General features: G+C 46.4%; 1 protein-coding gene and 1 long non-coding RNA gene across 3 annotated transcripts; both read right to left on the bottom strand.

The window, feature by feature from the left end:
* Positions 1-28: 28 nt before the first annotated feature.
* On the bottom strand, positions 29-17213 carry LOC124019779 (ATPase family AAA domain-containing protein 2-like). 2 transcript variants are annotated; one of them, XM_046335206.1, is made up of 28 exons: positions 16880-17213; positions 16254-16408; positions 16018-16085; positions 15706-15868; positions 14328-14409; positions 13916-14216; positions 13623-13740; positions 13462-13476; positions 13051-13282; positions 11896-12011; positions 11518-11692; positions 11291-11379; positions 10991-11150; positions 8884-8974; positions 8363-8680; positions 7933-8056; positions 7546-7732; positions 4263-4448; positions 3354-3489; positions 2997-3193; positions 2611-2770; positions 2303-2425; positions 1980-2126; positions 1168-1619; positions 999-1065; positions 768-892; positions 360-488; positions 29-231 (listed from the first exon to the last, which is right to left on the bottom strand). In XM_046335206.1, the coding sequence occupies exons 1-28, from the start codon at positions 17054-17056 to the stop codon at positions 199-201; spliced, it is 4326 nt and encodes a 1441-aa protein (XP_046191162.1). In that variant the 5' UTR covers positions 17057-17213; the 3' UTR covers positions 29-198. The 2 variants fall into 2 exon arrangements, with proteins under 2 accessions (XP_046191162.1, XP_046191163.1); XM_046335207.1 differs by lacking the exon at positions 13462-13476.
* Positions 5315-6436, bottom strand: LOC124019781. Its single transcript, XR_006835846.1, has 3 exons — positions 6305-6436; positions 6235-6259; positions 5315-5886 (listed from the first exon to the last, which is right to left on the bottom strand). It is a non-coding gene; the product is annotated as an uncharacterized LOC124019781 (long non-coding RNA).
* Positions 17214-17693: the final 480 nt, after the last annotated feature.

Below are 17693 nucleotides of genomic sequence, written 5' to 3'. Positions count from 1 at the left end.
TGGTATAACAAGACACAGGAACAAATACTTGTAAAAAAAACACTTTAATTAAATAAAAGCACCAGTATACAAGTTGTTAGGAAATACACATCTGTATATTTCTATCAAAATATAGTTCTAGACTTGTTCTTTATACATTTAGACAACGGGAAAAACGTGCAATTCATGACTAGCTACATCTTTATTGTATAAAACTCATTATGAAAAATCTTCAATTTCATTTTCCATTTCCTGGAAAGAGAATAAGAAAACATTAGAAAACATAGAAAAACTCAATTTATGGGGCATTTCTCAATGATATGTTTCCTAAGTACACTTATAATACATAGTACAAATTAAAAATGTAAAGAATGACAAACCTTCAGCAGGGCAGTCTTGTCGTAGTCTTTGCGGTGTCTGTAGATACTCTGACATAACAAGGCGTATAGCTTCTCCAGTTGATAGACCTCATATCCCTCTGTCTTAGACACCGCTCTCTGAAGCAGCTCCTGAAATGAAGGACCAGAAAACCAGCTCAGCACAGAGGTCTTATATCCTCCATCTTGGTCTAAAGGAAGAAGGTGCCTCCGTCCGATTCCAGATCCACTTGTGCTCTTGCCAACTCTATTGCTGTCATTGTCAAGCCAAAACATGGCTTGACATGACAATTCCAATAGTCTGCCACTGGCTAGTTGCCTTAACCACAGATCTAGGATCATTTAACAACCTCCATTAGGAGGCTCCGGCGACGACCTGACCCTGGACCAGCTGCAATGATAAGCTGTTACCTTTAGTTTGTTGTGATCAACCACAGGGGGCTTTGTCTTCTGGTCCAGTATCTTCTGGTCAACATCCATCACCTGCTGCATCCCCTGGTAATTCAAGCCCCGCATCACACGCCTCACTCCTACTTCTGACAAGAGGACAGAGAGGTAGAGTGAGTGTACAATTCAACAAAGTTAACTTAAAAACAACAGTGTAGGTGTGTGTGTGTGTGTGGGAGGGGGGAGGCTGCACACCTGTGGTATTCTCTTCGTCCACTTCCACTCTCAGAGGCTCAGTTTTGTCTGTAGAGGACGCCTGCCCCTGGGTGAACGAGGGAAAAGTTTAAACAGAAAAATAAATTCAATTCAGCAGGAGAATCATCCATACAAAAAGCAACATACATTTTACAACAAAATAACATACATTGTCTCCCCCTTCTGGTAAGAAGTGGTTTTCCTGGGCTCCAACCACCACTACAGGGTCCTGGGTGCCCTCACTGCTCTGGTCTCCAGCCTTAGCCTCCACAGCTTCCTCCACCCTGGGCTGGGTAGCCTCCGTTGTAGCCTGGCTAGCCTCCTCCGTGGTCTGGCTGTCCTTAGTGTCTTTCTCCATGGGCTGTCTGTCCTGGTTCTCCCGTTGGGCTGGTTCCTCCTGCTCCATGGGGGTCTCCTCAGCCCCAGTGATCTCCAGCTCCTCCAGGCCTGACTCTGCTGCAGCATCACCACCCTCCTCCTCCTCGCTCTCTGCCCCTCTCCTCTCCTCCTCTTCCTCTCCAGACTCCACCACAGCAGAGTGGTCTTTAGAAGTGTGAGGAGAGGACCTTTTCCTGATGATGCCGTTGCACCAGCGGCTCTTCCTGCGCTTCTTCTTCTGAGCTGCAGATGACCAGATAATCAAAGCCAATTCAAAAACCAACTTTATGAATGATGAGTGTAAACATGGTGAGAGAAACTGACACGGTGTTATCATCCCGTCTCCCATTACCAGCAGTTAGTAGAGGATAGATCTGTAGAGGATAGATCTGTAAAGCTCTCCGCAGCTCATTCTCTATGGGCTAGTGGAAACTAACAGTCTGTCTGCAGAGTAGTGAAATGCTAACCTGTGTAGTAGAGGATAGATCTGTAAAGCTCTCCGCAGCTCATTCTCTATGGGCTAGTGGAAACCGTCTGTCTGCAGAGTAGTGAAATGCTAACCTGTGTAGCATTGTGTGTCTGTACATTGAGTTGCTTGCTAACCTGAAGGGCGTGGCGTGGTCACAGCTGAGGTAGCAGCAGCGGTAGACTCCTTAGAGGGGCCTGCTGCATCGGTGCTCTTGGCATCCACTGCTTTGGTCTTGGGATGAACGTGATAGTAGGATGGAGCAAACCTTGAAGTGGAGCAACCTGGAAGTAAAGAGAGAGGCAGTTTTATATTTAAATCAGGAACGCTCTTCTTTCATCTATCCAGGAGAGCAGCAGAACAGATCAACTGGTCCCTGAACAAATTAAAAGATAAAATGCATTTCTACTCTAGAACCATCTTTCTGGAACTACTCTGCACCAATAGAATAACACCTGACCTCTTGTGCTGCGGGACTCCTTGATATCCTCGCAGATCTTCTCAAAGTCTTCATCCAGTTCGTCTTTAACGATGGCCTGAACAGTGTCCTTCAGAGCACAGGCTCTGTGGCGGATCTGACGATCTGGAAAACATCCAGTACACAGACTTGTCATCAGTGTGATTATGAAATGATGAATGGATTGATTCATGAATTAATAGTTGGCTGAATGAAGTAATTAATGATTAGTTTAATTAATACATGAATTTATGAAATAAAGGAAACATTCTCCCATAAACAGGAAAACAACATCTGTAAAAATTTCCTACCTGAAGGATCTTTGTCAGGGTTGTATTCCAGACAGTTCTTCCAGATGAGGTCCACGTCGTGAACAAACTCCTTCACAGTCACGTACTTGTGAGTGTCGATGTTGGAGAGGACAGTGGACAGGTCCATGGGCTGCTCTATAACTGTAGCATAGTCAGGTACCTAGACAAGACCATGATCCATCAAAACAACAGGTCAGCCATTCTCCATGTGATAGAGATTCTACCATGTACATGTCTAGACAACATCTGGCCTCTTCTCTTTATTTAACCCTCATCTGATGTTTATACATGGCTCAGAGCGCAGACCCCCCCCCTCCCTCTTTAGAACGCAGACCCCCCCCCTCTAGAACGCAGACACTTTTACAGCAATTGATGGTCAGTCTCACCTCCTCCAGGTCGACAGGCTTGGTGAAGGCCTTGAAGCGTTTGTCCTGAGAGAGGCGGTTGGTGACATCACGCAGGAAGAGGCGGAGCTCCCTGAGAGTGTCTTCTTCCTGCTCCTCCAATCGCTGCTGCTCCTTTTCTGTCAGCATCCTTGGGGGAAGAGGGGGAGCAACAGGAAGCACCTCCAGGGCTGCAAGCTCTGGGGAGGAGAACAGGGAGGTTAGTGACTAACCGCATGACTGAGCGAGTGCTGACAGCTTCGGTAGAGAACGTTCTAGTTGAAGTTGAGCTTGTTTAACCATTTTTGGACCATTATCCAGGATTCCACTAGAATATCTCAGAGTATGATGCAGTCTTACCTGCTTTCTTCTGGGATGCAGGAGCTTTGGCAGCCTGGTTTAGGATGAGATCGTCAAAGAAGTTCCTTCTCTCCTGTGGGGTTGGGACCTGAACCTGGAGCACTTCTCCATACTCGGCACAGAACAGGTCCTGGACCTATTGGGGGGGATGATTCACCAAGTGAACATAACATTCAGCTGAATGGGAATGAACGAGATCATTCTGACTGATCCCCTGCCCAGAAGCCCAATTCCAACCCTCCAGTTTCTCCCACAGGGGGAGGGAATAAGTGCACATTTTCTAGGGCTTGTGTCCCATTGGTGATTATTTTATTAGGATCTCTTTTAGTCCTGGTTTGGACTAATCTTCCAAGAGTCCTTAAAAAACATCAAAATCCTACACTCACATAACACACAGCAGATAAAATACACTGCCATGTTGGTGATGTTAGGGGCAGTGTGTTCACTACATCCTGTTAGACTGCTGTGGGGCGGTGTGTTCCCTACATCCTGTTAGACTGCTGTGGGGCGGTGTGTTCACTACATCCTGTTAGACTGCTGTGGGGCGGTGTGTTCACTACATCCTGTTAGACTGCTGTGGGGCGGTGTGTTCACTACATCCTGTTAGACTGCTGTGGGGCGGTGTGTTCACTACATCCTGTTAGACTGCTGTGGGGCGGTGTGTTCACTACATCCTGTTAGACTGCTGTGGGGCGGTGTGTTCACTACATCCTGTTAGACTGCTGTGGGGCGGTGTGTTCACTACATCCTGTTAGACTGCTGTGGGGCGGTGTGGTGTGTTCACTACATCCTGTTAGACTGCTGTGGGGGTGTGGTGTGTTCACTACATCCTGTTAGACTGCTGTGGGGCGGTGTGTTCACTACATCCTGTTAGACTGCTGTGGGGCGGTGTGTGTCTACAGTACCTACCTCAGGGAAGAGGCTGCTGTGGGGGACATTACAGGTGGCCAGCAGCAGGATGGGTGAGAATGAGGGGATGTCCTGTAACAAGCTGAGGAAGGTAGCTCTGAGAGCAGACCCCACCGTGTCCCACCAGCGCTGGATGTGAGGGATATAAAGGATACTGGGGGACGTCCTCTTGGCCTCACAGAACATCTACAACACAACGAAACACATCATTACAGAACAGTGTTTATATGGACCTGCAGGCCTCCTCAGAGAAGAGCTAAGAGTCCAAACATACAAGACATTAGACTGCTGTGGGTGCATCAACACTGTCCACCCTGGGTTATCAACTGCTGTCCACCTCTGGGTGTCATCTGTGGGGCGGAGTGTTCACTATCCTGTTAGACTGCTGGGTGGTTAGACTGCTGGGTGCATCAATGTGTCCACTGGGTGCATCCTGTCCACCTCTGGGTGCAATGTGTCCACCTCTGTTCACTACTGTCCACCTCTGGGTGCATCAATACTGTCCACCTCTGGGTGGGGCATCAATACTGTCCACCTCTGGGTGTTATCAACTGCCACCTCTGGGTTCATCAACACTGTCCACCTCTGGGTTATCAACTGCCACCTCTGGGTTCATCAACAGTCCACCCTCTGGGTGTTCATCAATCCTGTCCACCTCTGGGTTCATCAACACTGTCCACTGCTCTGGGTGTTCAACACTGTCCACCTCTGGGTTCATCACACTGTCCACCTCTGGGTTCATCAACACTGTCCACCTCTGGGTTAATACTGTCCACCTCTGGGTGCATCAATACTGTCCACCTCTGGGTGCATCAATACTGTCCACCTCTGGGTGCATCAATACTGTCCACCTCTGGGTGCATCAATACTGTCCACCTCTGGGTGCATCAATACTGTCCACCTCTGGGTTCATCCACTGTCCACCTCTGGGTTCATCAACACTGTCCACCTCTGGGTTCATCAACACTGTCCACCTCTGGGTTCATCAACACTGTCCACCTCTGGGTTCATCAATACTGTCCACCTCTGGGTTCATCAATACTGTCCACCTCTGGGTTCATCAACACTGTCCACCTCTGGGTTCATCAACACTGTCCACCTCTGGGTTCATCAACACTGTCCACCTCTGGGTTCATCAACACTGTCCACCTCTGGGTTCATCAACACTGTCCACCTCTGGGTTCATCAACACTGTCCACCTCTGGGTTCATCAACACTGTCCACCTCTGGGTTCATCAACACTGTCCACCTCTGGGTTCATCAACACTGTCCACCTCTGGGTTCATCAACACTGTCCACCTCTGGGTTCATCAACACTGTCCACCTCTGGGTTCATCAACACTGTCCACCTCTGGGTTCATCAACACTGTCCACCTCTGGGTTCATCAACACTGTCCACCTCTGGGTTCATCAACACTGTCCACCTCTGGGTTCATCAACACTGTCCACCTCTGGGTTCATCAACACTGTCCACCTCTGGGTTCATCAACACTGTCCACCTCTGGGTTCATCAACACTGTCCACCTCTGGGTTCATCAACACTGTCCACCTCTGGGTTCATCAACACTGTCCACCTCTGGGTTCATCAACACTGTCCACCTCTGGGTTCATCAACACTGTCCACCTCTGGGTTCATCAATACAGACATGTCCATCCTCTGGTTCATCAACACTGTCCATCTCTAGGTTCATCAACACTGTCCATCTCTGGGTTCATCAACACTGTCCATCTCTGGGTTCATCAACACTGTCCATCTCTGGGTTCATCAACATCAATACTGTCCATCTCTAGGTTCATCAACACTGTCCATCTCTGGGTTCATCAACACTGTCCATCTCTGGGTTCATCAACACTGTCCATCTCTGGGTTCATCAACAAAACTCAATCCACCTCTGGGTTCATCAACACTCAATACTGTCCACCTCTGGGTTCATCAACACTGTCCACCTCTGGGTTCATCAACACTGTCCACCTCTGGGTTCATCAACACTGTCCACCTCTGGGTTCATCAATCAATACTGTCCACCTCTGGGTCTGTCCACCTCTGGGTTCATCAACACTGTCCACCTCTGGGTTCATCAACACTGTCCACCTCTGGGTTCATCAACACTGTCCACCTCTGGGTTCATCAACACTGTCCACCTCTGGGTTCATCAACACTGTCCACCTCTGGGTTCATCAACATCAATGTCCACCTCTGGGTTCATCAACACTGTCCACCTCTGGGTTCATCAACACTGTCCACCTCTGGGTTCATCAACACTGTCCACCTCTGGGTTCATCAACACTGTCCACCTCTGGGTTCATCAACACTGTCCACCTCTGGGTTCATCAATACTGTCCACCTCTGGGTTCATCAATACTGTCCACCTCTGGGTTCATCAATACTGTCCACCTCTGGGTTCATCAATACTGTCCACCTCTGGGTTCATCAATACTGTCCACCTCTGGGTTCATCAACACTGTCCACCTCTGGGTTCATCAATACTGTCCACCTCTGGGTTCATCAATACTGTCCACCTCTGGGTTCATCAATACTGTCCACCTCTGGGTTCATCAATACTGTCCATCTCTGGGTTCATCAATACAAGACATCAATACTGTCCATCTCTGGGTTCATCAATACTGTCCACCTCTGGGTTCATCAATACTGTCCACCTCTGGGTTCATCAATACTGTCCATCTCTGGGTTCATCAATACTGTCCATCTCTGGGTTCATCAATACAAGACATCAATACTATCCATCTCTAGGTTCATCAATACTGTCCATCTCTAGGTTCATCAATACTGTCCATCTCTAGGTTCATCAATACTGTCCATCTCTAGGTTCATCAATACTGTCCATCTCTGGGTTCATCAATACAAGACATCAATACTGTCCATCTCTAGGTTCATCAATACTGTCCATCTCTAGGTTCATCAATACTGTCCATCTCTAGGTTCATCAATACTGTCCATCTCTAGGTTCATCAATACAAAACATCAATACTATCCATCTCTAGGTTCATCAATACAAAACATCAATACTGTCCATCTCTAGGTTCATCAATACTGTCCATCTCTGGGTTCATCAATACAAGACATCAATACTGTCCATCTCTCGGTTAATCTCAAAAGTCTTTCTTTGACTCCTCTCTCCTAGGACCTTCTCCAAATATGTGAAGAATCAAGGACTCAAGGAAAGACTAAAGATACTCCGTCTGTCATAGCCAATGGCACAGGGCTCAATAGTGTACTATACAGAAAACAGGGTGTGATCCAAGGGGGGTGGGAGTACAGTACCTGAGCGCAGGCCTCCTCTGGAGAGGTGGTGCTGACTCCGAACAGCACGGCCATATCCAGGGTGTAAACTGTGAACTTCTCCAGGGCATGGAGCACAGCAGGGGCCAGGTGACTGCTCTGACCTGACCCAGGACGCCCCGCCAGCAGCAGCCTGGGACGGTACGATGTGGGCTGGTTCAGCACGCTCCTGGGAGAACAGAGGAGAGGGGAGAGAAAAAGACTATAAAATACTTCACAAGACCAGAGCTCAATACCCATTCTCATGAAGTGTACACTTCAGTCCCCAACACAGATTTCAAAAGATGTCCCGTGCACACTTCAGGGAGGAGTGGGAGAAGGACACATTTGGAATAAGGATTTCTGTGCGTTGGACAACCTGTTACTCGCCTGCTGAAATGCAGGAAGCCCCCAGCTGCCTTGGCCTTGTGAGAGACACCGGTGATGCAGACAGAGGAGTCCTCATCTTCACTGTGCAGGAGATCAGCATCTAAAACACCAGCTGGGAGGACACCTGAAGACAAGTGGTGAAACATCTTAGAGCATGATAAACCAAGTATGACATTCAAGAACACAATACAACACACCCATTCCTATACAACAGGCATACCAAACCTGGGTCATGTTTATTAGGGCACACTGTAGCAAAAGCTTTGGCAAAAAAATAAAAAATAATTCAAGAAGTTCTGGTAGAACCTCCAAATTTCAAAACATTGCCCCCTACTCAACACGGCCCTGTGGACAACAACAAAACATCTCCCGACAATGAAGACAGTTCACATGAGAAACAAGAGAGATTCTCTTGTCCCAGTTGACTCACCGTTGTCTCGCTTATCTCTCTTGAGCCCCTGTTCTGCATGTGGGAACAGCCTGCTAACTGCACCCAGTACAGTCTGTAAGGCTGCACCAAGCAGTGGCTGGACCACAGGAGTCAGAGCCTTGGCCGGGGACGACACAGCTCTCTGGGAGGCTGGGACCGTCTTCCTCATGGCTGACAGGAAGTCCCTGCTGCCGATGGAGATAGATGCCACATCTAAAACCAGCTTCTGGGACGAGGAGTAGATCTGAGGGTAGCGTCTCCTCAGGGCACACAGAGCCGCCTCAGCACACACCGCCTTCATGTCAGCACCGCAGTAACCTAGGAGACAGCAGGGGGACGTCGGGAAACAGTGTGACAATGCAAGAGAGCATCCTCTACATGTTCTGATTACACACACACACAACACTTTCAGTGAGCCTCCGAAAACTATTGGAATATTTAACAGATTGGAATTTGAAAATGGCGTTTGAAATTTGAATTCTTGGTTGGTTTGGGAGAGGAGGGATTAAAAGAAAACATACCAACACACTTGTCTGCCAGTTCTTCCAGGAACGAGGCTGATGGCTGGGGAGTCCACTGTCTGGTGTGGATCTGCAGAATATCCTTCCGAGCCTGCAGTGGACAAAAACATGACCATTTATGTCAAATATTAATGTTTTCAAAAACAGTTCTCCCACATGACAAAAAAATACCTTAATCTTAGTAGAACAAAGCAATGTTACCTGTTTACTTCTCACACAAGTGATCTTTTATCATACATACAGTACCAGTCAAAAGTTTGGACAGCTACTCATTCAAGGGCTTTTATTTTTTAAACTATTTTCTACGTTGTAGAATAATAGTAAAGACATCCAAACTATGAAACAACACATATGGAAGCATGTAGTAACAACATTTTTTATTAATCCAAAACATTATATACTTGAGATTCTTCGAAGTAGCCACCTTTTGCCGTGACAGCTTTTGCACACGCTTGGTATTCTCTCAACCAGCTTCACCTGGAATGCTTTTCCAACAGTCTTGAAGGCATTCTCACACATGCTGAGCACTTGTTGGCTGCTTTTCCTTCACTCTGCGGTCCAACTCATTCCAAATCATCTCAATTGGGTTGAGGTCGGGGGATTGTGGAGGCCAGGTCATCTGATGCAACACTACATCACTCTCCTTCTTGGTCAAATAGTCATTGTCCTGTTGAAAAACAAAATGATAGTCCCACTAAGCCCAAACCAGATGGGATGGCGAATCGCTGCAGAATGCTGTGGTAGACATGCTGGTTAAGTGTGCCTTGAATTCTAAATAATTCACTGAGTGTCACCAGCAAAGCACCCCCACACCTCCTCCTCCTCCATGCTTCACGGTGGGAACCACACATGCGGAGATCATCCGTTCACTTTCTCTGCGTCTCACATATTTGGACTCATCAGACCAAAGGACAGATTTCCACCAGTCTAATGTCCATTGCTTGTGTTTCTTGGCCTAAGCAAGTCTCTTCTTATTGGTGTCCTCTAGTAGTGGTTTCTTTGCAGCAATTCAACCATGAAGGCCTGATTCACACGGTCTCCTCTGAACAGTTAATGTTGAGATGCGTCGGTTACTTGAACTCTGAAGCATTTATTTGGGCTGCAATCTGAGGTGCAGTTAATTGCAGAGTTTTGAGGCTGGTAACTCTAATGAACTTATAATCCTAAGCAGCAGAGGTAACTCTGGGTCTTCCATTCCTGTGGTGGTCCTCGTGAGAGTCAGTTTCATCACAGTGCTTGATGGTTTTTGTGACTGCATTTGAAGAAACGTTAAAAGTTCTTGATATTATCCGGATTGATTGACCTTCATGTCTTAAAAGTAATGGACTGTCATTTCCCTTTGCTTATTTGAGCTGTTCTTGCCATAATATGTACTTGGTCTTTTACCAAATAGGGCTATATTCTGTATACCACCCTTTTCTTGTCACAACTGATTGGCTCAAATGCATTAAGGAAAGAAGTTCCACAAATTAAAGTTAACAAGGCACATCTGTTAATTGAAATGCGCTCCAGGTGACTACCTAATGAAGCTGGTTGAGAGAATGCCAAGAGAGTGCAAAGCTGTCATCAAGGCAAAGGGTGGCTACTTTGAAGAATCTCAAATATAAAATATGTTCTGATTTGTTTTAACACTTGTCTGGTTACTACATGATTCAATGTGTTATTTCATAGTTTGATGACTTCACTATTATTCTACAATGTAGAATAAAAGAAAAACCCTTGAATGAGTAGGTGCCCACTATTTTGACAGGTACTGTGTGTGTATGTGCGTGCACACACACACACACACACATAATATGATTTGAACAAACATGCCCTCCATCAGTGGTGTATTCACTAGGAACCAAACGGAAGCAAACTCAACCAATCAGAGAGGGACCTACCTGAATGTGTCTACTAGAAATCTGTTTTTTTTTGTTGAAAAACTGTTTTCTACGGCGTGCACTAATGACTACAGCCGTGGTTTATTCACTAGGAACCAAACGGAAGCAAACTCAACCAAACAAAGAGGGACCTACCTGAATGTGTGTTTTTTTTTGGTTGAAAAACTGTTTTCTACGGCGTGCACTAATGACTACAGCCATGGTCACTAAGACCCTTGTCTCACCTCTCTGTCAGGAAGGCCAAAGAGGAACTCTCGGTCGAAGCGCCCAGGTCGCCTGAGAGCTGGGTCTATAGAATCCAGACGGTTAGTCGCTCCGATCACCACGACCTCTCCTCTGCTGTCTAACCCATCCATCAGGGCAAGGAGAGTGGACACGATGGAGCTGTAAGATGGAAACACATACAGAACATTATTCCCACTTTACGAAGTCGTACTAAACAAAAAGATACCAAATAGCTAAAACGAGAAGCAATAAATGTTTGTATTCAAATCAATTCGTTCCAGTGATCAACAGTGTCTAACCTGTGTATCTGGTCCTGTCTGCTTGAGCGGACGGGAGCCAACCCATCAACCTCATCAAAGAATATAATCGAAGGCCGCATCTGATAAGCCTAAAAGATTTGTAAAAATTAAATAAAAAATATTTTTAGTATTTCCTCCTCCAACTCATCTTGGTTTCAACATCCTGGAACACAATATATTTCAGAACAAGAATCCAACTTCCATGGAGAATACCGGTAGGTAATGACCTGGTCGAAGAGAAGACGTAGCTGCCGTTCGGACTCTCCCACCCACTTGCTGAGGCAGTCTGCTCCCTTTCTCATGAAGAAAGAGACCTTCCTCTCTCCCTGACTGCACTCGTTAGCCAACGCCCTGGCCACTAGAGTCTTCCCTGTTCCAGGAGGTCCGTAGAACAAACAGCCCCTACACACACACACAGAGACACACACACACACACAGACACACACACACACAGACACACACAGAGACACAGACACACAGACACAGACACACACACAGACACACAGACACACAGTAAGAATCTACAGCATCAAGAGCAACAACAGATCCTAGATCATTCCACCGTAACAGTATGGATGACTTTCTAAACATGCATTTCTTGCTACCTTGGTGGTTGAATCTTGAACCTCTCAAACACCTCAGGGTAAAGCAGAGGGAAGACCACCATCTCTTTCAGGGCAGAGATGTGTCTGGTCAGTCCCCCAATGCTGTCAAAACGCACCTAGAAAACAACATTACACCATTTCAATGTTGGACAATGGTTGTCCGGGGCTGTCCCAGTTATCTATCCTTTCCCTCTTTCATTCCCCCTCACGGACTTAACATATGACTAGAGCAGGTATGGACTGGAGAGACTGTCTGGTCTACCTGAAGGTTTCCTCCTTACTGTTACTAGTCAGACTTACTGTCTGTCTACCTGCATGGGGTCAACGTCAGCTAGACTTACTGTCTGGTCTACCTGCATGGGGTCAACGTCAGCTAGACTTACTGTCTGGTCTATCTGCATGGGGTCAACGTCAGCTAGACTTACTGTCTGGTCTACCTGAAGGTTTCCTCCTTACTGTTACTAGTCAGACTTACTGTCTGGTCTACCTGCATGGGGTCAACGTCAGCTAGACTTACTGTCTGGTCTACCTGCATGGGGTCAACGTCAGCTAGACTTACTGTCTGGTCTACCTGCATGGGGTCAACGTCAGCTAGACTTACTGTCTGGTCTACCTGCATGGGGTCAACGTCAGCTAGACTTACTGTCTGGTCTATCTGCATGGGGTCAACGTCAGCTAGACTTACTGTCTGGTCTATCTGCATGGGGTCAACGTCAGCTAGACTTACTGTCTGGTCTATCTGCATGGGGTCACCGTCAGCTAGACTTACTGTCTGGTCTACCTGAAGGTTTCCTCCTTACTGTTACTAGTCAGACTTACTGTCTGGTCTACCTGCATGGGGTCAACGTCAGCTAGACTTACTGTCTGGTCTACCTGCATGGGGTCAACGTCAGCTAGACTTACTGTCTGGTCTATCTGCATGGGGTCAACGTCAGCTAGACTTACTGTCTGGTCTATCTGCATGGGGTCAACGTCAGCTAGACTTACTGTCTGGTCTACCTGCATGGGGTCAACGTCAGCTAGACTTACTGTCTGGTCTACCTGCATGGGGTCAACGTCAGCTAGACTTACTGTCTGGTCTACCTGCATGGGGTCAACGTCAGCTAGACTTACTGTCTGGTCTATCTGCATGGGGTCAACGTCAGCTAGACTTACTGTCTGGTCTATCTGCATGGGGTCAACGTCAGCTAGACTGGCTCCAATCTTCATCCTGTCCTTGTGGATTCCCAGGACATCCTCCTTCAGCAGATTCATGGGAAGACATCTATTCACCGATCTGTTCCTGCTCTTCCTCCTCCTCCTCTGGAACTTATCATCGTCAGAAGAGGAGGAGGAAGAGGAGGAGGACGAGGAGGTGGAGTCACTACTGTGGATGGCATGTCTTCTTCTACACGGTAAAGGAAGGAGTATGGCAGAGCCAGAGGTCAAGAGGTCAGTAACGTCACTGACTAATACAGACAACGTAATGCACACAAATCACCACCATGCAGCTCAATGACCAAGAAACCAGCCATTACAGAAACCCTGATGTCACCACACATCTAAGACACACTGGCAATGACTTACCTATCAGACACACTCCTGTGGATGCCAGAAATCAGAAGCACAAGGAAGTAGAACTTAGGAATGAATTGTGATTTGTTGTAATAGTTACGAAAGAATGTTAAACTAAACTTGATAGGTCAGACATGGAAGATAGTAGGTACTAGGATCTTTAGTCCACAGACCTGTTGCCTCTCCTTATGTTGTAAGGGCTTCTCGGACCAGTAGAGCTGAACCCATACCTCCGCCTGGATGGGGACAAGTGTCTTGAAGTCTTGAAGAAGATGGCCTTTGTCTTGGGCTCTGTGGGAAATAAAAGGTCAACCATGAGAAATGAGTAGAAGGACAGGTTATGGGAATAACTACTACTACTAAAGCGTGACAATAAATGTAGAGTCCATGCACCGGTGCTGATGGCTAGAAGTATACAGACTTTTGAAATAAAAGATGCAAATAGTTTCAACAGAAAATATCTAACCCTCCCGTGGTGCCTGGTAGCGAACGGCAGCTTTCCTCTGCCTGAAGTCATAACGTTTCTGGTTGTCATCTTCATCATGGTCATCATCATCGTCCTCCTCCTCCTCATCATCATCTTCATTACGGTCGTCATCATCGTCGTCGTCTTCGTCATCTGCCTGATTATTTTTGCCTCCCTCTTCCTCATCATTCTCCTCTTCACTGGAGGTCACTCCATCTTTATTCTCTTGAGGGTCTTCACTTTCTTCCTCGGTTATTTCAGAAGTCCTTTTCCTCTTGGCCCCAGCGTAGATTACAAGGTCCTAAAATAAAAAAAGGGGGGGGTGGGAATAACATTATTGGGGGGGACATCATGGTGATATTGAACTAAATCTATTATAAATCTGTGAATTTGTAGCATGAATAATGTTGACCTCCTCTGTAGTATCCCTGCTTCTTAGCCGGCGACGCATTTTCTGCATATCATCCATCTTCTGCAGCACTGCCTCAGCTGTGCTTTACGAATAGAATGGGAAAACACAAAAACAGGGACTGTTTCATTTCACCGTTTACCGCTAGCCGTTATCAACTTTGCTGTTATAAACATGCACACCAGACTGACAAGAACGTGTACAACAGTGGTGACCCAACCCTCCTCCACGAGAGTTACTGGGGCTAGTTACTACCGCTACCCGTTATCAACTTTGCTGTTATAAACATGCACACCAGACTGACAAGAACGTGTACAACAGTGGTGACCCATCCCTCCTCCACGAGAGTTACTGGGGCTAGTTACTACCGCTACCCGTTATCAACTTTGCTGTTATAAACATGCACACCAGACTGACAAGAACATGTACAACAGTGGTGACCCATCCCTCCTCCACGAGAGTTACTGGGGCTAGTTACTACCGCTACCCGTTATCAACTTTGCTGTTATAAACATGCACACCAGACTGACAAGAACATGTACAACAGTGGTGACCCATCCCTCCTCCACGAGAGTTACTGGGGCTAGTTACTACCGCTACCCGTTATCAACTTTGCTGTTATAAACATGCACACCAGACTGACAAGAACATGTACAACAGTGGTGACCCATCCCTCCTCCACGAGAGTTACTGGGGCTAGTTACTACCGCTACCCGTTATCAACTTTGCTGTTATAAACATGCACACCAGACTGACAAGAACGTGTACAACAGTGGTGACCCATCCCTCCTCCACGAGAGTTACTGGGGCTAGTTACTACCGCTACCCGTTATCAACTTTGCTGTTATAAACATGCACACCAGACTGACAAGAACATGTACAACAGTGGTGACCCATCCCTCCTCCACGAGAGTTACTGGGGCTAGTTACTACCGCTACCCGTTATCAACTTTGCTGTTATAAACATGCACACCAGACTGACAACAACATGTACAACAGTGGTGACCCAACCCTCCTCCACGAGAGTTACTGGGGCTAGTTACTACTGCTAGCCGTTACCAACTTTGCTGTTATAAACATGCACACCAGACTGACAACAACGTGTACAACAGTGGTGACCCAACCCTCCTCCACGAGAGTTACTGGGGCTAGTTACTACTGCTAGCCGTTATCAACTTTGCTGTTATAAACATGCACACCAGACTGACAAGAACATGTACAACAGTGGTGACCCAACCCTCCTCCACGAGAGTTACTGGGGTATGATTTCTTCTGCCTCGGTGCTAGATTAGGGCTGAAGGGAAAACCCCTGTGGTAGAAGGGTAGCTAGGAGGGTTGGCCACCCCTGATGTACGATGCCTGCTGATGGAGATGTTCTTACTTGGTGATGAGGCGGTTATAGAGGACAGACTGGTTCCTGGAGTTGCGCTTGTATCTGGTGATCCTGGAGCTGCGTCTCACAGAGCTGTCCTCCTCCCTGGGACGCAGAACAAACTGGGTCTTCAGAGCAGAGGCCTCTTCTTCCTCAACTTCATCAGTAGCATCTGGAAGAAGATTGATTGATTTATTTATTATTAACTTGATGATAAACATTGTAGCTGACATAAATGAAACCAATGGTGTCTCCTTCTCGCTGTACTGTTGGAGGTGGCATTGATTCATGTAAAATGTGATCTAGAAATTATCTAGTTACCAGCTTCAGATTGCTTATCCCTGGATGATGCAGAGGCTTTTCCATCGCCCTGCAGTCTTGGGGATTTCCTGCAGAGATCAACAAAATGAGAACAAAAACATTGAGGGTTGTGATGACACCTTAGGTTTGTAAACATGTGTCTGTCGTCATGCATATCACCGACTATACTGAGAGGAGTAGAAGCTGATTTTACATACAATGAATACCAGTTATCTGCATAAAACATAAGTAGTTACCTTGTGCTGTGTTCCCCAGTTTCCTCCTCTTTCTCAGGGGACTTGGTTTGGCCATTTATTTTAGCCAAGGACACCTCGTGTTTGACGGTCTGTCCCCTGGTCCTCCGGGATCCTCTTCTCGGAGGGCTATCCTCCTCCTTCACCATCGAGTGGCCCTATGTTAGGAAAAAAACTAAAACATCAGCTGCATTCACATAGGAATCCAGTCATTTTAAGTGTAGTAAGCTAACTTACAGCTGGCGAGCTATAGAAGTTAGCTAGCGGGCAACATACCTGTCCACATTCAGAAACAATCATTCAAGTTATTGTTAGTCAGTGCTACTTACTAGCCATCTAAAAAGGGGCTAGCTAACTAGCTGAGTTTACTCAACTCCACGATATATACATCTATGGGCGATACCCCATAGGGTATGTAAACTAGAGACAGGAGCGAACAGGCCAACTAATTTATAACATTAGCCTCCAGTTAGCTTACAACTGGCATATAATGCGGTTAACTAGGCACATAAACAACATCAATTGTCGGGCTAGCTAGTTAGCTGGTTAGCTAACAGCTGTCATATAGCTAACAACAGCTGAGTTTACAGTGACATTTTATAATGTCAACTAATCTAAAAGGGCCTCACATTTCGCGTGTTTTCAGTGTTACTGTAGCTGTCATCCAGGCCCCTCTTCAGCCGACTCGACTTGGTCTGCGACGCGCTTTCCAGCGACAGAAACTCGGAGCTCGTATCCAAGTCAACCCGGTTCCTCTTCCGAGTCGCTGGTTCCGCGCCCACGCCGCTGCTGCGTAGCATCACCATCCTAACTTTAGACCGATTTTTTTTTTATATAACTAAAGCATAAATATGGGACTACTTAATTGTATCAAAACTGAAACGAATTAATAACATCCCTAGGTAATATATGGCGCGTACTAACACACAACCCTCCCCAACCAAAACCCTTGATTTCTGGCGCCACAAACGTCACTGGAAGACGAGTGACAGCACGCAGTATTCTGGCGCAAGACAACATAGTTCATCATAAAAAGTAGTGATTATACATTTCTAATCACCAATTATGTCATGCTGTATTCATATCAATGACCACATGAATAGCTATAAATAGTAATTATAGAAATCTATCCCAGGGCCAACAGTGATATGTTCTTATGTCATTCAGTTGTGCGGAAGGATATTATGGGAAAGAATACCCGGTTATTTTTGGCGCGCTGTAAATTGCGCATTATGGAAAGCCTAGCTATAGGTTCATGATAAAGCATTTTCTTTACCGTTATGAAAATATAACTGGTTTACTATAAAATGTCAATTATATTTGAGAGAGCCTTCTTACATTTTAATATCAACTATACTAAATGTCTAGAGGAGCTCTGTTTCATTCATTCTAAAATGATGGGGGTAATACAGTGCCTTCAGAAAGTATTTATACCCCTTGATT

This window comes from Oncorhynchus gorbuscha, unplaced genomic scaffold, assembly GCF_021184085.1.
Source record: "Oncorhynchus gorbuscha isolate QuinsamMale2020 ecotype Even-year unplaced genomic scaffold, OgorEven_v1.0 Un_scaffold_681, whole genome shotgun sequence".
NCBI lineage: Eukaryota > Metazoa > Chordata > Actinopteri > Salmoniformes > Salmonidae > Oncorhynchus > Oncorhynchus gorbuscha.
Note: the sequence above shows the minus strand (reverse complement) of the source record. Positions and strands in the feature narration are given on the sequence as shown.